General features: G+C 33.9%; 1 protein-coding gene across 1 annotated transcript in view; it reads left to right on the forward strand.

Annotated features, from left to right (window-relative positions):
- The window catches only part of LOC106117203 (serine/arginine repetitive matrix protein 2), an 84,089-nt gene that overhangs the window by 11,776 nt on the left and 45,169 nt on the right, over positions 1–27,144 (forward strand). The window contains exon 2 of the mRNA XM_013311377.1: positions 4,865–5,231. Coding sequence (XP_013166831.1) covers positions 5,117–5,231 — 115 coding nt within the window. The 5' untranslated portion in view covers positions 4,865–5,116. The remainder of the gene's footprint in view (positions 1–4,864; positions 5,232–27,144) is intronic.

Raw genomic sequence — 27,144 nt, forward strand, 5'->3', positions numbered from 1 at the left:
CCGGGAGCTGTGGGCGTATGGCCTCTATGGTTCGCACGCCATATTCGGCGTGCATAAGGCCACTCGCCCAGAGCTCCACGGTCGTCCTCCTCCTCGCCTCCCGGGCACGGGAGAGCTCCTCCGGGAAGGAGACAGTCCTGCGATTCCGCCCGCTCGGAATTAAAAAACTATATGGCCATTGTGTTCCTCCAGACTATGTTCTACAGCCATTATGGAGTTACCTTCCAACATCCATCCATCCAAACATTCGCATTTATAATAGTAATAGGATTGAATGGAAATCATATGCAAGTATGTACCGATGACCTGGTCAAGGTTGCGGGAGCGTCCTGGATGCAGGTAGCACAGGACCGGTCATCGTGGCGATCTTTGGGGGAGGCCTATGCCCAGCAGTGGACGACTTATGGCTGAGAAAGAAGAAGAAGTGGCTGAGAAAGAAGAAGAAGAATGTATGTATTAATATTCTAATTAAACGATATAACCTATTATTATTTTTTAACGTTGCTTTTTACAACATCTAGATACGTAATATATTTCACTACGTCATAACCCATAAGATATCTTTGACGATTTTAATAATCTAAAGTCACACTTACGAGACATAATGGTTAAAATAGTAATAAGGATTCCTAAGGATGTTGTTTAATTACTAGAGACATTACCAAGAATGTTCTAAAGCCGATCCTCCACCGCCAATATTAGGATATGTAGATATAACGTTACATATCTTGTTTATCGCGAATGTTTGCATATACGTCATACTTTCCTATAGCGCCACTTTATTTTTAATCTCTTTATCGCAAGGCGAGGTTTATAAGTCGTAAACAACAGATCATGATATTCAATTTTGAAAGGTATTTTCCAAAGGCGACTTTTCTAATAACACCTAAAAGCCACTTTCGTTCTTAATAACAGATATTACTGTTTTCTATATCGAAAATTAAACCTAAGTACTAATTTACTTTCTTATTTTAAAAGGAAACAAAGCCATATCCGCTTAGTAACTACTCAAAAAGTATCATAAAACAAAGAATTACCTCGATCGCGGGTTTGTACGCGGACAGAGAAAAGACAATGTACCGTCCATTGCCAACTTTTGTACGTGACGACACGACAAGCCGTTAATAACATTCTACATATATAAGCTTCCGTTATTATGCACTTTAATAACATGCTCTGTGTTGATCGTGCAGGCGAGGCAAGTACCGTATCAGCAGACTGATAAACTTAATTATAGTGTAACCACAGGCTAAGTTGATGTTCAGATCAACCAGTAATGTTTATGTGAATATTTTTTACATTAGCGCAAAACATACACATACATACCCATGCTGAGGTACTGTTCGAAAAGAATTGTTGTCTAAAATGATCACCATTTTTATCCTAAGCGAAGATACGATCATATTTTTATTAAACTAATCTATTTATTAACATTAATAAGATTAATAATAAAATACTTTTGTCAGGTGATAGGTTTAATTATAATAATTGTGATAAAATAGGAGATAGCATAATAAACCATTTGCGTTAAGAACAGTTTTTCATTTCTTTTACGTGTTTTTTTTCATTGACCTCACGCTAAAAAAGAAAATAAATATTTGATGCGCTAGGAGCACTATAAAGCTGTACGGATATTCCTATTCTTTTAACGCTAATTGTTATACATTTTTTTTATTTCAAAATTATCACGTAGTACTTATTGCAAAATTACATGAATTATAATAAGTTTTATAAAAAAAGTACCACCATTTTGCAGTTGCAAGTACAAACGAAAGAATCATAAAATATTTGTTTTTCCTTTATTTTTGCCATTTTTTTATTAAAAATTTATTCATTCGTACCAAACCAAAACATAGGCATTTTTAGGAAAATCTAAATATTGAGATAACACTTTTTTTTTATTAAAACTGTCAAAATAGTTGGTAACCCTACTTTTAGTGTTTACAGAGTGTAACTATTGGCTGATGGCCAACACTGGCCGCTGGGAGTGAATGTCAAACGGATAATACATCATATTTTGTTTTTCTTTACAGCCAGTTTTAAATAATGTATATCGGAAGTAAAACATTGATTTAAAAAAAATAGCAAGAATATAAACGCGCTAAAAAATAATTCATAAATTTTCATGCTTTAAAAATATAACACCGGTTCTTGTTACGAATATTAGTTAGATTTATCTAACCGCTTAAATATCTTTACTGCTTAACATATTTGTATAGGTGTAACAAATTCCTAAGGCTGACGCAGCGTACACGGCCTTGACTTGAAGAATAAAGAAATGATTAATGAAACGTTAAATTGCTTTTACCGAGAGTTGCAAACTATGGAGATTGTAGGCAAATGGGAAATGTGGTAACTCGATTTTCATTGAAAATGCGCGGATTGGAACATCGCAAAAAATATTAATTTTCAAACGAACTTGAAAAAAACATCGATAACATTGTAACAAAAGTACGTGTTTCTAACAGTAAGCTAGGTACATATAAGAGTTATTCGTGTTTCTTTAACTAATATGATGAGGCTATCGTAACATAATGTATAGTTCTTTTCAAATAGCTTCACGGTCCAAGTTCATTGGCAGCAAGCTTCATAGTGCCTTCCCGCATCCCGCTTAAATTGTGAAGTGTGCAGCAATTCGCGCGAAGTTAGAGCAACCGAGATATCTGAAAACTACTATACTAGACTACTGGGTCAAGAAATACTAATATACTGCATTCATACAACAAAATTGGTTCCCACGCAATTGCTGTTGACAATTTCCATACCGCCTTATCTGTACAATAATTGGCCATAGTGATTTACAATTTCATAACATTTTTATCGTTCATAATTCCATTTCACCTTGTTAAGGTTAACTTGTTGGATATTAACGAAATTACTCACGAATATTTACTGAAAGTTGCACAATTTTACATATTATAAATAAATTCTTATTTCATATAAGTATATTTTTAATTATTGATATAAAGAGAAAGATTTGTGATATCTCTAAATATTAGTGTAGAAACTCTTCTGTCTTTCTTTTGTTTTATAAGATTTAATTATAATTTTGTTTATTAAACTTTAAAACATTATATAAACATATATCAAAATGACAATAGAAAAAAGTTTTCACAACTTTATTTATAATATTTCTCACGGAACATTCTTTGTTGGATTTGATTATTTAAACTTAATATTTTAAAACACAAGAGGTTGTAACAAGAACGCGTAAACTTTCTCCTAATTTCTATGTTGAAAGTTTTGTAAGAGAATACATGAAGTAAGTTAATCGTGGTGCTACGTGTGACGAATAACTCAACAACTTGGCTCCCTATATGGAGAGATCGTGTCATACATAATGTCTGTTATTTTCATGCGATTAGGTTTTGTGACATGCAATGTCTTCTTAGAATCGAATTAGTAACAAGTGTTAACGTAATATAAGGTAAAGTTATGAATGACAATATGCTAGTAGATATAGATTGCCATTTACTACAGTTTCTAACCTTACTAATATTATGAATGCGAATGTTTGGATGTATAGATGCATGTTTGGTTAGAAGGTATTTCGAGAACGGCTGCATGAATCGCGCTGAAATTTGTTATAGGTGTAGAATGTTGTCTGGAAGAACACATAGGCTTCTCATTGTTTTTTAAATCCGCGCGGACGTCGTCGCGGGCGACTGCTAATATTAAGTATGCGATATGAAAATTGATATGCTAGGAAATGAAAAAGTTAAAAAGTAATATGTTTAAAAAAAAGACTGAGCAAAATGCAATGAAAGTTGAGACTTTATTAGAGCTTTGCGTGTTTTTTTACTAATTATAGTATGCGTTCTATATCATTTAAAACCATTAGCTGTTTTTTGATTGTGTAACTTTCACACTTAATGTTCTTAATTTGTTAGTCGTGAGTAATTTGCAACTTTAGTAGAATAAAGGTCTCAACCCTAATAAATTGAGTTAATTCTCTCCGTGAGAAGAAATCTTTCAACAATCTCATTTGCGATGATAGCGTGGGACATCAGCAGTGGCAGCTAACTTAGGTATACTATAATTAATTATTCAACCTCTCTTCTTGTCTTGTTCTTAAAATAATAAGATAATAAAGCTTATAATGTTGACTAATCAGTTGGTGAACTGGTTAACCATCAAGCGCCATTGTACCTTTTAACATACAATACGAATTCATTGGATCTAAAAAGTTCTTATTGCGAGTTTAATTTTTTTTAATGGACTAACATCCTGGCAACATTGAAACATACTCATGATTGTTACCAAATGCGTCGGAGTCACGACACGAGCGCAACAGGTTCGCGGCCGCAAATCTAGTTTCTTAATCGCCGGCTCGAGTTCCGTCAGACGCGCAGAAGGCAAAAGTAAACCCGCGACGGTGTCCGCCATTTTTTCTGTCCGTTCCACAGCGCTGATTACGTTCATGACTTACCTTAGAATAAATTACTATGTCATGACGCCTACGTACCTACTTTAATTTCGAGCTTAGAGCCAGACACATTTTGTTTACATGTTTTTAGGCACAGATAAGATTGTACTATAGAGGAGTTCAAGTTTGAGATGAGGATCATGGGGTCACACGGAAAGGTTATATAATTAAAAATTAAATGTTATAATAAACTTTTATCTATTAAATTAATAAACAAGTCAGATGTAAATATCCATGGCATTAAATAGTGAATAATTTTATCGTTAATGGTAGTCCTACAAATTCACATAAACTACAAATACCTTACCGTACTTGATCGTCTTCCCCATTGGTTATCGTAGTTTCCAGATGTGACATTGTTGATTTAACTTACAATTACTTTACTCCAGTACATACATTTTCTTACATTTTTCGGCTTTACAAACATTTCGTATTTAGATTACAACGATTGAGTGAGTTGGAGAGATCGCGGCGCGCGCGCCATCGTCCACCTCGCCAGTCAGCCGCCGCTCCCCGCTGTGTGCGCGTGTCTCGATAGCGTTAGCTACACCTGCCGTCCGCCGCGACGCAAACCCGACGACCGTTATCGTCCTAAATGACAGCCTAATGGACGAACGGAAAGGTAGTCAATGCATGCTCGTGTCGTTTATGTGAACTTTTTGTGGAGTGCAGTGTTGTGTTCATGTTGATATGGAGGAGGTTCGCATATCGGATTGGCCCGAACCACCGGGTTCGCATGCATGGCTGCCCGCTTATGGTTTCCAGCATGACTTATTGGATAAAGATGACTTTTTTGGCTCAAATGGTGAGTTTTCGCAAGTTAGAGTTCGATAAACTCTGACTAAGAACTAAGACCATTGAGTCGAAGTAACAAAAAGCATGTTTCTATGAAAATGTGTTTATGTTGTAGACCTGTGTATAATATATACTTTCAAGTTTGCTTTGTTCGTTGTATAAGTGTTAAAATATTTGTTTCTGGCACGTCTTTTTTCTTCTCACTTAACACAAATTAAATTATATCCCTTTTGTTACGGTAGGTAAGTTTGGCTCACAATGTTGCAATTTTTTATTGTAGATCGTACAAACAAAAAGGTACGATAAGAATCGTTTCGTTAGCCTGGAAACTAATTTAAAAAATGAACAATAGCTGCACTTTATTATTTTTTCGATAAAGCTGCCAATTGGAATATAGTTTGATGAAACACAACATTCGAGTTAAACTTTACATCAAACAAATATTATAAGTAATAGAAATTGTACTAGGAAAAGTCGCAATGATAAAGTTGTAAAATAAAACATAAAACTACCCTTTTACTTGCCAACAACTGCTAGTTATTACATTTTTTAGTTCTTCGCATAACGAATGAATCAAAGTGATTTCACGTAAATTATGCAATTCTTTAATAATATTTAAAGAGGGTGTTTAACTTGAATTGAAATAGAGAGTGCGATTGTGAAACGGAAATGACTACAATCATTCATTCTAATAAAACATTTTTTACTGCAGATTTCTTATTTCGCCGAGAAAATTGCAGCTTCGTGAAAGTGTTCAATTATAATCTGTATGAGTTGGTAGTTGTTTTAGATTAATTATTAGTAAAATTACTTTGGATTTTTTTCTGGTAACATTCGCGTTTTTATTTTACTAATTCACTATGACCTTGAAACTATTATTTGAGATTTATTTACGAAAAAACTTTTAAATCTGAAACAAGCACTATTAAATTTTTATCGAGCTTACAACCTAAATGCTCAAATTAACCTTAACAAAATCGAATTGAAATTACAAAAAAATAATTTGTCTAAGCTCTGAGATTCGAACTTTTTACAACGTGTAAATTGCAAGTATTATAAGCAAATTTACAACGGCCGATAATACACAAAGAAATGTCTTACTCTCAAATGTTACCGCTTAAAATGTTATACTTATTTTGATTTTCGTGATCGTAAAACAATTAAAATTTAAAAACATAATTTCTTACTATATTGTCTCATTAATTAAACATTATTATTCAGATTGCGCATGTTGTGACTCACATGCACGAGGTTTTCAATTCAAATTAATTATTGTTATTCTTTGAAACCTTAACTGTATCGATGCATCGATCATAAGACTGGCCAGTAATACTTTGATACCAAGGAGGCCGTATAAATGTGTACTCTTTGGGCGGTTATTTCTGACGCCAAGTGAAGGAAATTCAATAAAGGGCGATGTCATAGCAGAACTGCACCGTCTTAGGTTTATTGTATTAAATATAGCAATCACTTCTTAACAAATTAGCTTAGCAAAACTAAATAGGCTCAAATGTACAGTTGCTGAACTCCCATACAAATAAGCAGGCAATATTACGTGTACAAAACTGTACAATATAGTCATATTTGTAATAGGCATGCACCACATTTCACTATTACATTATTGCACCTGGCAACCCTAAGTTCTAGCAGCTGACGGAGCATTATCACCTTTACGTTACACAAATATTTGTGTCTAGTGGCGTCAGTTTGTATAACGCTAGAAATGTTTTGCAACATTGCAAACTTCGATACCAAAATTAAAACACCGTTCTAAATTTAAATTTATCGTATGTTGTTTTTTTAATTACATTTGAATTTCATATGCATTTGTTGGCCAGTTATCTCGAAAGTCAATTGTTTTATATCTTTGGATCTCATTATTAATTTCTAATCTTAAATATCTAATGAAAATTAATTTCTGCAAGTAAATTAAAAAGATTGCAAATTAATTATATAACATAATTGAATGGTTATTTTTGCTCATTACAATGTTCCCACTTTTAGAAGAACACAAAGAAGGCAAAGACAAAATTGAATGAAACTCTGATATATGAAGGCAGTCGCGCGGGCCTTATAAATTCCGTTGCACGTTTATGTGAGGGGAGGCATGCAGTCAAACCAGTCCCCCTGCCCCCGTCCCCGGCCCTAAAGGTCATTTCTTATCCGGCGGTCGCGCGCCGAGCCGACATGTGCTTTAGAAAGGACTCCGACAAAAGATGCGTTCAAGGCTGTCCCTGAGGTTTGCACGTAATGTGTAAAAATAACATAGTCTTTGCAGCTGCTATCTGTTTGCACATGCCCTTCAAATTGGGGAAGCAAAAGAGAATTTTCATTTATACCAATGGGACATATAAACCTTAATAAATTTACATAGACTTATACGACTACGATATTGTTAAGAACTAATGTGTAATATAAAAATATTTTCTCGTACTTGATACCGATTTTTTTGGAATTGTTCAAGAGAGCAAAGTAAAATGAAACAAGTACCATATATTCGTGTAATACTAACTATGTAACTATGAATTATGGAAAACCCACGTAAATCTATAATATATAATGTATTATGACTTGTATCTTTATTGTGTGTTACGAAAACTACGTAGGAAATAAAATTCAAGGACATGTACAAGCAAAGAATCCAATTAAAAGCATAACAATCTGTTAGTTAAAATTTTTATTCTTTGGTATAGATATTCGTTGGTCTAAATATCGCAATAACAATCCAAATATATGATCCATTGTTTAGATGATTCAGATTATTCTTAAGGACCGAAATAATTCTTTATTCTGTTAAGTGATCTACGTAAGACATAATCATCCATGTTTCGAAGATTACAGAACTTTTTTTTTTATATCATAAGGTGGCAAACGAGCGAGCGGCCACCCGAAATCGCTGAAATAGCGAAGTGACCGTTGCCCAAAGACATACGCAATTGCATATGCGTTGCCTACCTTTAATCGACGGAGGAGAGGATGCACAGAAAGAAAATATCTTCCCTTTCCTTGCATCCTCTCATCCGGAAAGTCCACTTCCACTTCCCATCTTTTCCTTAAAAAGAAAAGGATGGGAAGGTAAAGAGAACTAAATTAGGCCTCCGGGACGTACAAAATAGAATTGTATCTGTCTATGTGCAACGGCCACTTTGCTATTTCAGCGATTTCAGATGGCCGCTCGTTTGCCACCTTATCATAAATAAGTTGAGAATGAAATAAGATCGTCTTGTTTCACCGATAATGACACAACCTTGATATGTTACGATTGACATTTTGATAAAGATTTGATGCAGATAACGGAGAATTCTGTCAGCAGAAAGATTACACTTTTGTTAAAGTCTGGTGATACGATAAATATTTAGCTATTTTTGTTTGCAATATAAATATGCGTTTAAAACTAGCTGTCGTCCGAGACTCCGTCCGCGCGGAAAAAAGACTAAGTAACCTATGTATTCTTCCCGACTATGTTCTATATATGTGCCAAATTTAACGAAGACACGTTCTGGAGATACCCTCAAGTAAACGTCTATCCATCCAAACATTCGCATTTATATTATTATTAAGATTACGTTGATTAGTTAAAATACGTTTGCAATCTAGGTTTCAATCTAACATTACTTTGAAAATTCTATAAACGAGGCCACAACGAGTTATAACCAAAAAGCCAGGTATCTGGGGCGGCCGTTAAGTCATTACAAATCGCAGTGTATATTAAAATATTCTAGCAATTTCATAGTAACGATATTAATCAAAACCGTACCGCACGCCACGGGTTATTGCCGTGACTTCAACACATATTTTTTGGAACAATCCACAAGAATAATATAACCGTCTCGTTGAAGTAGCCCATCCCGCAATTTTCTTATAAGAAAAAATGGGAAAGGGATGGGATTTGACAGAGGATGACGCATAGGAAGGACTAATATTATCTTTCTGTGCGTCCTCTCGTCCGTCGATTAAATGTAGGCAACGCATCTGCAATTGGCAGTCTATGCAAAGCGGTCGAATTGCCATTTCTTATAATTTAGTTGGCCGCATGCTCGTTTGCCACCTTATAATATAAAAAAGTTTAGATAAATATTCCCACTAGCGCGACTGAAACTGCTGTACAAAATAACAACTAATAATAAAACTCGTAACTATAGGTAATTGAAAGACACGCAACTAGAATTTGTCGTGTGATGTCATTATTGTCATCTCAATTTATGAGAAACCTGGAACGGTTTAAACAAACTTATCAATGTACTAGCTGTCGCCCGTAACTCCGTCCGCGTGGAATTAAAAAAAAAAACAGCAGCTTGTTCTTCCAGACTTTGTTCTATGTGTATGCCAAATTTAATCGCGATCCGTTCAGCCGTTGGTGATACCGTCAAACAAACATCCATCCATCTAAACATTCGCATTTATAATATTAGTAAGATATGATACGGTGTTGTCCTGATTGCATGTTAGTTTTAAAAAAACATCAATTACACAATCAAAATTATAATCATCGTCATCATCGTGTGTTGATAAGTGAATCGTTGCGCAGAATTCTGAGTGATAAGTTCGATGCATAATTTTATATTAACCTTGACTTCTCGTTCAAATATGTATCGATAATTATAGATAATACATTGACTATAAATAATACATACATATTTAGAAATGCAAAGTTATAGTAATGAGAAACGCTTGTTTTTATTAAATGACGAAAACTATACGTATTAATTAGGCAGTCGATTCCAAAAGGAGGTTAGAGGGGGAGTATGTTTAATTTAAACGTACGGAAAACCGTTCGTGGTTTATGCTTTCAGAAAAACTAACAAATAGTAGGATCATTCATATATTTTCAACATTTAAATCTACATTACCAAGGAAAACTATGTTTTATAACGTTCATATAAATTCCAAGTCCGTACCTGGTACAGACATTTAATACATATTGAATTAATAAAAAAATTACTGGCAGTTAACAAAATCGCTATGCTAACTTTTTACTGCAATAATTTTATAGCTAACACGAGGCAATTGCTGTGTGTTCACATCGACTACCAATCTCCCGTACACGATGTAGAAACTTTCATATTGCAAGTTTTGACGTGTTGATTGACTATAAAATGCACTTGTGCATCCGTTGACGTACTTTCAAAACGTACAAGAAATAGGTTTAAAGGCGGGTTTCCACTATTGAAACAATTGTTCAAAACATTGTCATCAAAAATTATAAGATATTCCAATTCTTTGTATTACTGGCTAGTAATAAATGTTTACGGTTAGTTTTTTTTTTGGACGCGCAAAATTTTTAGTTGTGGCAACGCTGGATTTCAACTCCAATATTAAATTTTGTTGATATTGCATCTAAAACGTATGAAATTATTTTATCAAAAAAAATCCTTATATTCGTTACATGATGTTTAATTCAACTGTAAAAATATCTAACTTTCTATATGGAATATGTAAACAAAAAAGTATAAGAAAGTCCATTCAAGCAATGACTATGGCAATGTCCGTCCGTTGACTTCAAAAGCTTCCGCTAACCACGTCATGCAAGTCATTATCTATTCCTCAATACTGGTGAAACGATGTAGCATAGATACTAGTGAAAAAATAGCACACTCTTAATTTTTTTAAATTATTATAAGGTGCCAAATGAACAAGCGGCCACTTAATATTGCTTGAATTTCTACTATACTGATAGGTGACCGCTATCCATAGACTAACTTAAAAGTTTGCATATGCTTTACTTTTAATATTCATCAAGCATTATAATGCAGTAGATGCTAATTTTTGTAACTACTAACTGTTGCCTGCGACTCTGTCTGCGCGAAATTAAAGAAAACTCAATTAGTAACCTATTTGTTCATCCAGACTAAGTTCTACATTTGTTTAAAATTTTATCAGGATCTGTTAGCCGTTCCATTTCAACGTTCGCATTTATAATACTAGTAAAATAGTTCTAAGGCAGACGGGCATGTTGACAAATTCTTTACTAATAGATTGCTTTTATCATAAAAGCTATGTAGACTCGGCTATGTTTAACATTTTCTGTACTCCAATTCCCAGCAACGTTAATATATGTGTCCGCATGACTGTACTTTATATTTCGTGTGTTAAATCATAATGAGTCATGATGGCAACACTGAATAAAATTAAAAAATAAAAACAAACCAGTTGAAGTGGCGAAGGTCTCACGGGCTGTCAACGGCCCTTGTACAGGTGGGACCGGCTTTGCTCTAGCCCTGGTTTTCGGGTCAAGCGTTACTTCACACGCAAAGTTCTCGTCATAAATTAAATGTTTGTTCACACATCAAAAAGTTTGCGATCAGTAGCAAAAGTTAATGTGTTTTGAAATGAAAAAAGTATCTTTTTATTGTCCTAAGGAAATGACCATAATGTTTACTTGCTAAAGATACTTTTACTTCATCAGACGACACGACAGACAGCCAGGTTCCATCCACACCATCTCGATGGCTGGCAATCCACAACCGTGCGGTTTGCGCGAAACTTCCTGCCTCGCACAGCAGCGTTGTTCTGTCCTCGGCTGTATTTCAAAACCGCTACGACTTGGGGTCCTTCAAGAAGCGAGTTTATCACTATCTCAAAGGCCAGCAACGCATCTGCGGTTCCTCTGGTATTGCTGATGTTCATGGGCATCGTTGAACACATCGGTGTTCCCGCTGCTCGTTTGCCCCCTTCTGTTATATAAAAAAAATTATAAACTTTTGCTACCGATCGCAAACTTTTTGATGAATGTCTTGTTGTATGTTTTGTAATGTCAAAAATACAGTGGACTTTTTATGAGGATAAAAAAAATCAATCCAAGTCTTGATCCTGTACATATATCGTTATTCGTTTAATTACTATTCTTCTGTATTTTAATTGTTTACAAATCGTATACGATTTCACTAGATGCAAGGCCAACTTTTTATGTCCAATCATTTGTCGATTACAACTAAATAGAACCTCGTTAAATCACGTGAAGGTAATCGAGAGTAAATGCCTCCGATCGGATACATATTCATAACTGCTAGCGTGCTAAGAATTACTATAGGTATGTTACTATTATTATTTTTAATACAAAAATTACAAAAACATGCTACAGTAATACCATGATAGTGATCGGTGTCCACAATTTTAGACTATAATAGTAAAATAGAAGAATTTATACGATTGTTTTTAGACTGATAAAGAGTTAAATATCTTATTTCCTTTTCAACGTCTGTAGGACGTTCCTCAATAATTAAATTATTTAACATTAGCTAGGCATCATTAATTATTGCACATCTTCATGTAATATTTATAATCCAGCCTAGTTTTAGGTCGTTCATCTCTGTATCAGTCGCTTACTTCTTTGTGGATAAAAAATATATGTTTGTATAAGTCTTTACAATTCCTCCTTCTCTGGTCCTCTCCTGGCATCCCGCTTCCTGATTAAACTAAAATCGTGTTCTGTGCACCGACTCGTGTGTTGTTAGGAGCTGGCACGATATTTGAAAAGACTTATATCTTAGTAATTGTACAATGTACACCGTTGGCTTGTAATTATAAAACAATCATGAGTGGTCAATTCGTTGAGGTGGTAGAGGTCACGTCTACATAGCGGTGCTGCCTAGATAAAACATTACAAATTTGTCTCGGCACTCCTGTATAATATTATTTTTATTCTTTTTTACTATTTTTTTTTAATCCCTGCAATAAATATCGTTACAGTTTTAACAACTAACTGGCGCACACGTCTCCGTCCGCGCGGAATTTAAAAAAAATAGTAGCCTTTGTATTCTACCAGACTATGTTCTATATCTACAAATGTCACTCTAGCAAACATCCATCTATCTAAACTTTCGCATTTATAATATTAGTAAGATGTCGTAATAAACTTTCTATTTCTGCTATTATAATTTCTAATACTTCTATGTTCTGCTTCATATTAAGTAGTATCATTTTATCTACAAGCAGTTTGTGACATAGTTATTTGTGGTTTGTATTTGCGGTAAAAAAGCGATTAGTATTACCACAGATAATACAATATTATACAAGTATTATGTCAATGAGTCACTGAACCAAGCGGATAATGCGAAACGACAGTTAAGAACTAGTATTTATATGTTTAATAAAATGAACTTTGTCGCTACAATATAATAGGATTATCAACAATGGTATTAAAACAAGACATCTTACTTATATTATAAACTAGCTGTCGCCCGCGACTCCGTCTGCGTAGATATATAAAAAAACAAATAGTATCCTATGTCCGTCTCCTGGCTCAAAGCTACCAACCACCTTACCAATTTTCAGCCATATCGGTAAAGCCGTTCTTGAGTTATAAATAGTGTAACTAACACGACTATCTTTTATTTAATATATATATATATATATATATGAGATACGAATGTTTAGAGGGATGGATAGATGTTTGTTTGAAGGCATCTCCGGGACGGATCAACGGATCTCCACGAAATTAGGCACAGATGTAGAACATAGTCTGGAAGAACACATAGGGTACTTAGTAAGTTTTTTAATACCGCGTGGACGGAGTCGCGGGCGTCAGCTAGTGATGTATAAAAGTTATGGCGACACTGAGATCAAACCAACTGTTGTTTAGATACGCATCAAAAGTTTAAATTTGATGAAAGACACAAAGCCAAATTCTACTTAAAATGTGCAAATACTATCGTAAAAGTGTTTGCACAACCCTATTCTTAGATGTTTTATTGCTTTTGTATGTATTTAAAATTATGCACAGCCCTAATATCTACAACCTTTTTAATTACGTCGTTCATTTGTTGTGTATGCTAATAACATCAGAATGCAGTCAAGTTGTCCTTTCTAGGCAACTATTATTATAGCAGCTGTTGTGTACCGTTTGTGAATGACAGTTGTATATCTATGATACTGCGGTGTACACGTTTAACGCTAATAAACAAATAAAACTTATCAGTTGTATTTATATAACCAATGTAAATATATGAATTAAGAATTTGGTATTGAAAATTGATATATTTATTTATTTTATGACATATCAAATAAAGGAACGATCGATTTAGTTAAAAGCAAAAAACACTGTGTCTCTGAGAGACATTAATTTATTCTTTGAGAATCAAATCTTTGCCTTGTTATTCTATGCCTGTGACTTTTTATTTTTTACTAAGAAACAATCATTCGATTTAAGGCCATACCATGATACGACTTACTAGTTTCTTATCGTAAAAGTAAACACATCGTCTTTCGATGTATTCTTTGGATGTTGCATTTCTCTTTTAATGTGGTGTTTTCGACTTTCTTTAATAACAAAATTACGTCTGCGTGTCGAACTTGTATAACCAGTTTCACTGGCGCTTCTCAAACTGCTACTTTATAGAGGAGGTTAAATGGTTTGTATGCGGTGTGAAGCTACCACTATTGCCTCGCTTAATATGTGGGCGTCATTTCTTTAAATAGGAGAAATCGTTGATATAACGATCCTTTTTATTTGTTAGAAAACTAATATCTTGCAACAATTGTAACTCTTGGCATTCATATTAGCGTATTGGAATAGGCCTAATCACCCTTGACTTATGGTAAGGTCCGAGCCCATCGGTAGGGACGTATAGTGAGCTGATGATGAGGTATAGGAATATAGTTAGTAGCCAAATCTAAGACATGACTGGCGTCTTTATAATTCACTACCTTTTGCCCGTGATTTCAGTCGCGCGGAATTAAAAAAAAATTGTTAAGTAGCCTATGTGCCAGTCAGTGTTCTACACTAGCTGTTCAGACGATACCTTCTAACATTTATGCATCCATTTAACTTTCGCATTTATAATTTTTGCTTTGACTTTTTACGACGAAATTCGAGAGTACAACGTTGATAATGATGGTATGATTAGATCGTATCCTTAATAGTAATGGGTTAATATTTAAGGATATTTAAAAGCAGACCGTATTTGATATCCTAAATGGGTACGTATACAAATTTGGGTTCATTCATTAATATGGAAGTGGTATTATGGTTAGTTGATACCTTTTAAGATTGTGTGTGGGAGCACGGGTAAGCTTTGGTTTGATGTTATGATGTCATCCGGTATGTATTTTAATAATTTACAATAAAAGTTTTTATAGGAAATGTATACAACTTAAAAGTTCAGTAAGGTTCATATTTAAAGCTTGTATAGTAAATAATGGTCGTTAAACACTTTCTCTATTCTTCTAATTTAGTCGTAATTAATTTGGTCGTAATATCATCACTGAAATACATAAATATAAAATTGTGTTTTATCTTGTAGATATCGCCTTACCTATAACATATCGGTACAATAACTTAAGGTATGTTGACTAGTTAAGTTATACTTAACTCAAAAGTACGAAAGAAAGTGACTAGATAAGAAATCTGCCAAATATTAGATAATTAAAGTCAATTACTGTTAAAATATAATTCCAAATCTTCCAGTATCTCTGCTACGTAAGTGCACCTTTAATAATTGCGTCATCGAAATAAAAAAAAAATGTTGTGGTAGTCACAAGATTGTAGATAACGTTTTGTAAAGTAAATGCAATGCGGAAATAGTTACTGTTTATTACATTTACTCAGTATTTATGTAATGTGCTGAAATTAACGTAACTATGCCGTGAATGGTTACATCATTGTTATAGTATTGAAGCCGATTACTTAAATTAAACATGAGCAAAATAATGATGATACATCTCTATCAACAATCTATTCTCATCACGGATAGTTTTAGCATTTCCGGCGCCCTGATCGAGATTTTGGCGCGCCCTTTTTAAACGTCGCTGCGCCGTTTTTTTTTCGGAGAAAATCTTGAAAATCAACGTCCCTGGAACACTGAGCCCACGTCGTTCTACCCTAACTTGATCACAAAAGTTTCACAACATGAGATTTTTTGTGAAATATTAAAGAAGACAACAAAAAAGGTTCGTGAGTCTAGTAGCGGTAAACGCGTAGTGGTTTTTTCTACTTTTTGCATTCCATAGTGACGTCCGTTCCGATAACAGTTTTACCTGCGTTCAAGTGAAACGTAAGAAATAAAATATTTTTTTGCATGTGAATAACAATGATAATCTTAAATTACAAATATATTAAAAAAAGATATAATCAATTGATCTTTTAAGACGAGTTACCTAAAACGGATGGGTGGAAGGATGTTTGTTAAAGTATCTTTATAACGGCTTAGCGGATCTGGTTAAAATTTGGCATAGATATAGAACATAGTAAATGCATACTACTACGAAAAGGATTACCCTCCTATAAGTCGGACAAAAACTAGGGCGGGCTATGATAATACTAAATGGATGAAATCGGGCTTAACCTAAAACCCAGTATAGCAAACACAGAACGTAATATTGTTTGGCTTGCGTTTATACTGTAAATCAATCAACGATCTGTTATTTATCAGAATAACGCGTAGCTTGTATTTAATTATTTAGGTTATTTGTGAACGTCGAATAGTTGTCATTTGTAATTTAATCGCAATAATTAATTTTAAATATAGCACTCAAACAGCAAGCAAACTTTGTACTTGGAACGTTAAAAAAAAAATTACGACTCAGATATTAAGTTTATCGAAGAAGATTGTTATGATAGTTTTTGTTTATTCTCGCAAGATGGTGAAGTTACGGAACTAAGATGTTCTAGTTTTTACGCGCGTTAAATACGCGTTTTGCATAACGACTTAGTGACAGAAAGATGTCTTCATTGGCAGGCTCTCAATGCTTCAATGACTTATCCTGGGTTTCAGAGACGAAAATCTCCTTTGAAAAGATATAATTATAATGTTTTGTCAAAGATATTTTTATACAGATACATTGGTTTCAGAAACCCATGGTTAATAAGTTATTTACTTCCATTAAAAATGTTCATGATGTTTGTAAGAGGATGGTCAACGAAAGCTTTAGTAAAATAAGAATTTTTAACTAACGACTTAATTTTAATCCAGAGCTCTGAAACGGATTGTTTTGTTTGTTATAAATATCTTTGAGTCATAACTAAATGTTCATACCAGTACTAACAATCTCAAGGTCAAACAAAAGAAGGAAAACAAACTAATCTCTATTTCTTTAATTTATAATCATAAAGTTTAAAGCCATAGAACAATGTTAATTGCTTAAAAGGATATTAGAAACTATTCGCAGAAACACTACAGCTTATGCTAAGCTTCGAGCAAAACATCAAAGATAAGATACCGCCGTAAGCTTAATCTCCGCCCAAGCAAATTAAGACTTTAAGTTTTAGCAATAAGGTCCAAATTTACATTGAATTTGGTAAATAATAGTAAAATCAAGTTAAACGTATCTACAATCGCATTCCTATTACGATGACGTCTAGGAGCAAGAATGTATCTCACTAAGGCTAGAATACGTAATGTTGTCTATACGTAAGTCTAAGTATCGTAAGATTCAAACTTTATGGTCGCTCATGGTTAGCTGCAAGCGCATGTCTACCCACTGAGGCATGTGTTCTGTGCACCCTTTTAGTTTGGATGACACTATACGTCTAGTGATCGGGTAGTGTGCAGACATACAGATGTAAGTTTGGATGATTCGGCTTCCGGTGTGTGTGTGCGTGTTGTAAATTATTTTCGTTGCTTTGTATGTGTGTTTGTATTTATGTGACGGTTTAATTTATAAAAAAATATATTATTATAATACTGGAAATTGACATGTTTTTTTAGGTTCAAGATAAAATGTAAATTAATTATGTAAAATGTTTTTAGTATTTAAGTAAAAGCAACGTTCATTTATGCACTTTAGGATAAAAGGTCAATGACCTCGATCATTTTTCAACCCTGTAAATTGTAACTATTTTTCAAACAAAAGCCATTAATATATACACATCTTTTTTGGTTTCTATTTGGACCGCTAAGTAACGTAATGTAAACCATAATCTCTATGGAATATTACAGTATCATTAAAAACCGTATACCTTATTACGTATATAAATTTATTCCGCATGCCTTTACAGAACAGACGTATAACTAAACGTTTATAAAGAACAGCCTCTTACGTAGTGTTGGATTATGATCAATGAACACAAAACACAAGCTGTAGCGATCAAAGCTACTATATTAGAAATAATAATAGTACGTCGTAGACGCGCACATAGATATATCCTCGCTCTTGACACGCGGTCACTTGCCACGCATAATAATAGATTGAAAATGATTCACATCACTTTAGTTCTATACCAGTTACTTAGTGACTCGTACGATATGACTTTGAACGCCCGCATCTTGTTCTTTATTCAAATATTTGTTTTTAAAAATCGAACGCCGAATAGTTAATTTTTTTTTATAAATTCCCAATGGCGTAGGCCGTGCGGAAATGTTGTGATTAGTGAAGTGTTAAAAGTTCGAAGTGTTTCGATGCCTTCCCGCCGATTCCGCTTCGGTAGGTAACAACATTCTTCTATTAATATTCTTAGCACATTGAACAAAACAAAACTCTTTACTTACTACAAAATAATTATATCCATAAAACGACAAACTCTTGTTTTTACGTTTCAGAAAAATAAACTTAAACTGTAGAAATAATGTACGATTATGTAAAAAGGTTTACATTAACACTTTAATCGTTTTATTAAAAAGTTTAAACAATACAGGGGGCATTAATAGTCGTGAATGAATCGTACCTATTCAGTCAGAAAGTTTAAAAACATAACCTATAAAAGTTTGCATTGTATAACTGCCAGTTTCAAGCTTTCTAACAATGATTTTTTCCCTTAAATGTTAATACATTCTCTAAGTATCTAGGAATGCAGTAGCATTGTCTGCCTATCAGTTTAATCTCCGAAGCGGCCACCCCGTGGGACTGCATTCCTCGCGTACTTCTCGTGAACTTTTTTTATTATGCATACGACCGGTCTGGTCCGAGTCAACAGAGCTGTTGACATTTGTCTATGAATTAAAAAAAAACTATGTTAATCTACATAAGCTAGCGGGTTTAAGATTTATTCATGTTTCTTCATGTTAAATACTTATTTTAATTGTATTGTTATTATTTTTAAATCAAATTGTAAAAACAAAATAGTGATGACCTTGATTTTCCTAATTGCTCAACGTATAATAAGTACGTTTATATTTGTGTATTAATTATTCAATGTCAATTTTACGTCTGTACAGCAAACAGATTTACAATGTGATTAAGGTTGTTTTGTTTTTTAGGAATGTGTTTATATATTTAACCTATAAATACAGATCATATTTCTTAACTTACCTCTGACACTAAACTATAATTTTCTATCTCCGCTGGCCGGTTATGTGCGTTGAACTGGCAAAACGCAAACGTTGACGCGCGTCGTAATAAATTATTCAAAAGCGCGCGATTTCTCGACGAATTCCTGAACGCAGCTGCAACCGTCATCCTTCATTGATCGCGTTCGATTTTTAAATTACGATACTTTTTTTTATAACGGTTACTATTAGAAAGTTCCCTTTGGAACGTTTGAAAAAAGAACACAACAATATCAATATAAAATTATATAAAAGTATATTGTTATCCCTTTCGTTATATTTGAAATAAACAGAGATGATTATATTTGCTGTTGTCGTGGTGTGGAAACTTACGGTTACACATGTGTGTGTGTAACGGAGTATGTATGATCATGTTTACTTGCTGTGATTTAAGGGCAAAGTAAAGAATTGCGAGATAATTGAAAAATGCGGCTTGGAACATTAGGAAATGCTTGATAAGGAAAAGTATGGCTTCCAAGAGTAAAAAGGACAAAATAGATTAGAATAATGAGGCTAGTGATAAGAGAAAATATACCAAAGAACGTAAAAATTAGAAACGCCAAAAAATTTAATATTGTGAACGACCTGGCAGGAGTGTTGAACTTAGATGGAATCATTACATGTCAAAGCTGAATTCTTTATTGTATGCCTATACCTATATACCTATTTTGTATGCTTTGATCTAATTTTGTTCTAAGAATAATCTAGAACTAAATAACATGTCATTCCTCAGATGAAAATTACAAGGTGCAGCATAATCGTAACGTATAATGATTTAGTTCCGTGTGTTGAACTTGATAATTTTAAACCAGCATTGCTGCGAAACGCACATAAAAAGAACAAAGCTTTTAAAACTTAATAGAGCTTTTCGTATATTTCAGATAGAAATCTGACGATCTTTAAGATTTAAATGCAGTCTTAAACAGAGAGTAGACTAAATTTCCCTTTTAAAAGTAAGACGTGAGCTTTTCTAAGCGAATAATCCAAGAATTTCGTAATTTACGGGAAAAAATATTTGTTTAATAAAGAAAAAACTGTATCAAGACATTTGGAAGCAATAGAGCGCGATCGTTCATTTCATTGTACCAAGGTGAACGCAAAGTCGCTCACGTGACGGCCACGTGACGGTCACGATACGACAAATTGATACAATTGCTCGCTCAAATTATGATCTTGAACTTTCAGTGACTTTTCATTTCTTTCAATCACAAAAAATAATTTACATATGAGAAATAAAATTAATATTTAATGTTGACGTCATGCATTTATTTCAATAATAATGTATTTGTTTGAATAATAACATTTTTTATTGAGTAGGTCCTAGAAAAAAAGAATAAGTTAAGTACACAATGGAGCAAATTATTAAAGTTTTAATAACATTTTAGAAAGACATATATTTGTAATTTTTCTGTCGGTCGTGTCTAATCGTTTCTTAAGTTTGTATAGTCTGTCTTTTGTTTCGATTTGTAAACATTCATTGATATGTTTGTATTTGGAAATAGTAATTGCATGTCGTGTCTAATGGAGCGTGTTATGTTGCGAAAGCGAGGATTTAATTGCATACATTTCAACAGGCAACTGGTAAAGGGCAACGAAGAGGGCAATGCTCGGAGTCCCTTTGCGTGATTGAATCAGAAGTGCGCAACGGTACGCAGAATACTAAAACTTCAGAGAAATCAGCTCCCTAAATATCATGCAATCAAATCTATTATATATGTATATATAAAAGAAAGTCATGTTAGTAGCACTATTTGTAACTCAAGAACGGCTTTACCGTTATGGCTGAAAATTGGTGAGAGGGTAGCTTAGAGCCAGGAGACGGACATAGGATACTATTTTTTTTTTGAATTTATGCCTTGAAGAGTCGCTTTTTATTTAACTTACTTATATTATAAATGCGAATGTTTAGATAGCTGTGATGTGGATGGATGGATGGGTGGGCTACACTAATTAGGTTTTTTTATATATCCACGCGGACGGAGTCGCGGGCGAGGGCTAGTTAATAATATAACAAACCTATCAAAGTATAGCACGCGCTGTCGAACTATAGAACAATAGCCAAAACAGTCTCTTAAAAGTCTCAGTCTCTTGCCTGGTTGGTTCTTTATTGACTCTTGAATTTTAGTTTCTGTCTGAATTAAAAAAAAACCATATTGCAGGATGCAACATCATTTATGGTATCTTTTTATATATATATTTACTAAGTTCAACTTATACTAGTTACAAGAGGTATGTTACCGCAGACCGCAAGCGGCGCCGGAGCGTGACCGGGTAGCGGGGACCGCGCTCCGCCGGGTAACAGCAACCTGTGTTAAGGCCAAGCCAACACATCTCATAACGTTAAACTTTCATAGACAAGAGGCAGAAGAATCTAACAGTTCTACTCACAGTTGTTAAGTGGTCTCCCTTAGTGTAGTTTTATGTATAAGTATGTAAAATCTACACTAGAAAACTACTATAGCGCTAAATGAAAGCCATGAACGTTACCATAGGCTTAGTTAGTCCCCCTAATACAGTGACACCCAGAATTGTGTAATACAAAATCCTGCGCAGGCGCACAATTGCGTTGCAGTTCCGGTTCAAAGAGCAGTGTTAGCTAATATTACGTCTACTGGTAACTAGTTTAAAAATCATACTAGCATGGCATGACGTACTTGTGCCGTCATATGCGGACTGTTTTAACCTTTATATTACAATTATGTCAAAAGTAGGTGTGGCCCGCGACTCCGCGCGGAAATACAAAAAGTAAACTTTATTGGCATCCTGTGTGTTCCTCCAGACTATGTTCTACATCCGTGCCAAATTTAATCAAGATCCGTTCAGCTGTTATGGATATGTTTAAACATCCATCCATCCGCATTTATAATATTAGTAAGACGAGCAACAATGTTGTCAATCGCATGGCGAGGCTTAAAGCTGCCGATGTCGACTGCATGGAACAGTCCTTGTACAGCTGCCTTTACTAATTTTAAAGTACACAATATCTTGCTCATTTTGTCACTAATTATTCAACCGTAAACACTTGACCTATGACTCGTAACGAGGATCATAACGAGGTTATACAGAAGTCGATCGTCTAATTAGTCTTCTGTCGTTGTTTGAATATTGCAAAACTTTACTACTAAAGATAGAGATAAATAAATATTACATATGTACGTTTAGGTTTACAATTTGTTACCAAGTAATAGTCGGTAAAGTTTTTATTAAATTTAAAAAAAGTTTTTTTTTTTACCAAAATCGTAAACTCTTGTTGTAAATCAATTAAGACATGTAGGTGATTATACCAAAAAAGTCTGTAATTCAGTATTTCCTCTGACGGCTTTGGAGCTGGCAACCCCAAGTTACCTTTCTCTATTTACTTTCCTTTTTTTAGTATTTTCTGCCAATTAAGAAACTCATCTGACTTATGTTCAAGCTTAGTTCATACTAACATAATGATTTATTTATTTACCAAAGTAACTATTGGGTTAAGTAACGTAATTATATTTAAGTGAATCTAATTGCCAATTTAAGGTGCTTGTATATACCATTATTAATTTGTAATTAAAAACTATAAATAAACTAACAATGTTATTTTTGTTATTTGTGCATAACCTTGCAATGTTCTTAATATCTTTGTGATGAAGTGTCGCATGTTGCGCGCTTTACCGATAACCTCACACTGGACCCTGCAGTTGATAAATTCTGTTATTGTAGTTATTAATTACCCTTATTTTTTATATTGTAATTACTAGGAGTTTCACTGTTTTATCATTATTAGTAATGGTAAGTTTCCACTGTTGTAATACAAAGTTTTTTTTAATTATTCTTTATTTCATCGCAAAATATATAAATGGGAATACATTATAATATTGACTGAATGATAACAATATTTTTAACAATTAAAATTCACGGAGAGATTAAATATTAATAAATTTTAAATATCCAAAACTATTTAAATATAGAACAGTAAAAAATACAAACAGAACCTTAAGTAATTTTACCCGATACTGGCCACTTAAATGTTTTATAATTTACAGAACGGTTATGTGCTTACTTTCGATTTTGCTGTTACGAACCGTGAGATGATCTTCTGAAATTGTTTCGAATTTCAAACTAACTGTACTCGTAAGAACGAATTCGAAACTTTTTTTTTATTTTTTATTTAGGCAGAGGATAGCGTCTTCACAGCTCTACAATTTTGTTTATGATAATGTAGAAATTTTGAAATATTAAAACTAAAGAATAAAAAGAAAATTCAACCCAACCTAATTGACATCTACGAATTTTTTAGCCGACTTCAAAAAGTAGGAGGTTATCAATTCGTCTGTATTGTTCGATTTTTCTTCTTACATTAAAATAGTCGATTTTAATCGACAACTTAAGACAAACTAAATAACAAATAAGTTGCGTGGAATGTAACTCAATTTGTAACATTCCAGAAAGGGTATAATGATAGAGGAAGTGTGTTCGCGCTATAACTCTGACCCATTACCTAAAAATACTTCAGATGAACGGATATTTCGTAATCGAGAATCTGTTCTCGTCTTTATTCAACAGTGCCATTCCCTGTTGGTTACATGTAATATATAATTTAGATTAAAAAAGTCACTAGATGTCGCCCGCGACTCCGTTCGAGCAGCATTAAAAAGTAGCCGATTCTCAGACCTATTGAATATGTATATAAAACTATATCAAATCGGTCAAACCGTTTCGGCGGAGTATGGTAACTAAGATTGCAACACGAAATATTTTTTTTTCATAAAAAAATTATAAGCCAGTACGAACTCCCAAGAAATACTGGCTGAAAAGTCCGTTGCAGTGATAATTAAAAAAAAAACAGCTTTTGAAGAGACATAATAAAAAGTAAAGCTATAAATAAACAATTAACTTTACGCTGTGTTACATCATTAATGTATATAAAAAGTTACCGATAATGCAATTGGCAGGTGTCCACTTTCTTGGAAGTGATCGAAAGCTGATTGTTATGTTGCAAAAAATATGAACTGGGTAATATGGATGGACTTAATCAGTATACTGAGAAGTAACCATACAATACTGTGCCACCAGCAAATTGTAAACACCGGTCGTTTGTAATTTCCCTAGGGTAAGGACTCCGACGAATATTTACAAAGTGACTTGTATATCTATATTTGGACAATTTGTAAAATGTGACATTTCGTGAGCTGTCATTTCTCTGCAGCCTAGTAAAGTTGTGGCATATAAATACACTGAAGCAATTGTAACTATGCCGTGCCTTTTCCCAAGAAAATTACGAACTGGCAGAATTCACGTTCAGCCAGTGACGTATCTGTCATAAAACAAAAGACTGCGTCTCGCACATTTTGAACGATGTATTAATTATTTTGTCAACAGTGTTATTTTAAGTATGTTTTATTTGATTTAATTATGGATAAATAAGATTTTATTGACACGGTCATAGCTAAGCGACTAAAATGACTAATTGTGTAGTTTATATTACGATTTAAAAACATTATATTAAGACGTTTATTTATTAGGTTACTTGCAGAGATCCTGGAACCTTGTTTTTGCAACCTTAAAACTATTGAGGGTGAAAAGTATACGTAACTTCTCATAATTACTTCTTAGTTTGTAGTTCAAAATTCTTTATTGAGTACAGTAAGGTAGTATTTGTTAAATGAAGTAATCTAATCTGTGCAGGGCGTTTCGGTGGAGCGGAACCTAACCAGTTCCATGGTGCCACCGCCATTGCAACACGGTCAATGAACTCTCATTCAATTTGTTACATATTGATTGTTGTAACATGTTTATGTAACATGTTACATTTATGTAATTGTTTCAATTGTACCCAGAGTTGTTTTATAGACACTATGGGAGTCACTTAGTGTATATTAGTATGTGATATCAAAACTAAGGACTAATATATTAGCTACTAGGTGTTCTACCCGCGATTCTGTTCGCGCGGAATTAAAATAAATACATGTATGTTTTAACGATGAGAAAAATACACTTAAAATCTATATCCAAAATGCTTTTAAACGAAATAGCATAATTTCTTTCTACATAATTCTACTTCTGTACTAACATATGTTAAACACGACAGGTGTTGGACACGAGTTCTAATGCTTACTGCGTGCGACCCAGGTTCGAACCCTGAATAAATCGCGCAGACCGTTACACAGACAGCTGTGGACCTCACAACTGACCTCATGACGTGCTTTCCCACACCAGTGTGAATTTAAATGAATCTTTGTGCTAAAAAGGTTATATACTTTTAGCTCGTTGTCTATGGTTCTTCATAAGAATAGTAAATGTTGATAATTTTGTTTACAGCTTCGATTTTGTTTTTTTTTCTAACTTTTTAAAACTCAATTAATTTAGGAGTCGAATAATTATTGTGGTTACTATAGAAAACCCTGACATTTGTATGCATATAATTGAGGCATACGTAATTCGTGATATTGCGTAAACTGTGTATGCTCTATTCAATTTACAAACTTAGTTAACAATGATTAAATAATCGTATGCGCGTGGGCAATACAATTGAGTTCCCACGCGCAGCCTCAATAGATTGAACTGTTACTGATGTTTATATAGTGTGAACAGCCTTTAACCATTCGTATACTAGTTTTGTTTTGATATTTGGAACTTATTCAGATGTTTGTAAAATATAATATGCTAGCTGCCGCCCGCGACTCCATCCCCGCGGGATTAAAACCTAATAAGTAGCTTATTTATTCTTCGCTATGTTCTACATCTGTGCCAAATTTCAGTGAGATCTTTTTAGCCTTTGGATATCCAACAAAGATATATGCATCCATCTAAACATTCGCATTTATAATATTAGTAACATTTTTTTTTTAGTTCGCAGTAAAATAATTAGAAATTAATTAAAGCAAAGTACGCATTCCATGAGTTATTTCCAACTTGTTTGTATTATATATAGGCTAAAACTGCATCCAAAAAAATACATACATGCTGTATGAGTTAAATTTGTAATTCTTTGGTGAAAATTTCAACAAATAGGGTTTTTTGTGTGGTAAAAAGTATGACAGAAATACAGTTAAATGATAGGAGAATTTCATGGTCACTGACAAAAGAAAACCACCTTTAGTTTGCCAGAACGAAAATAACTAGAGCGGTAACAGGCGGTGCCGTTTGAAGTATGGATACAGTACTTTGCCAAATATGAATTCATGGTATACTAAAACGATATTATTATTATTTAGACCGCCAGGTTCCATCCTCACCATCTCGATGGCTGGCAATCCACAACCGTGCGGTTTGCGCGAAACTTCCTGCCTCCCACAGGAGCGTTGTGGAATGGTCTGTCCTCGGCGGTATTTCCAAACCGCTACGACTTAGGGTCCTTCAAGAAGCGAGCCTATCACCACCTCAAAGGCCGGCAACGCATCTGCGGTTCCTCTGGTATTGCTGATGTCCATGGGCGTCGTTGAACACCTCGGTGTTCCCGCTGCTCGTTTGCCCCCTTCTGTTATAAAAAAAAATAAAAAAAATATACAAGTTTCAAGTGGAATAAAGATGTTTAGTTTCTAATCTTTTTTAATATGTCTTTCTGTGACAAGAGACATCTCAGATAATTGTTTTAATTGTTGTAAATGGAATAGATTTAAGTTAACAAAGGTTGTAATTCGCTGAGTTTTTTGGGCTAAGTTTATTTTATAGAATTTCAAAGTTGCTAAATCTATCAATATTCCGCGTACTCCTAACGTAAATCCGACATCTACTAATAGTCTATTA

Source organism: Papilio xuthus, unplaced genomic scaffold (genome assembly GCF_000836235.2).
Source record: "Papilio xuthus unplaced genomic scaffold, Pxut_1.1 DF827680.1, whole genome shotgun sequence".
NCBI classification, from domain to species: domain Eukaryota; kingdom Metazoa; phylum Arthropoda; class Insecta; order Lepidoptera; family Papilionidae; genus Papilio; species Papilio xuthus.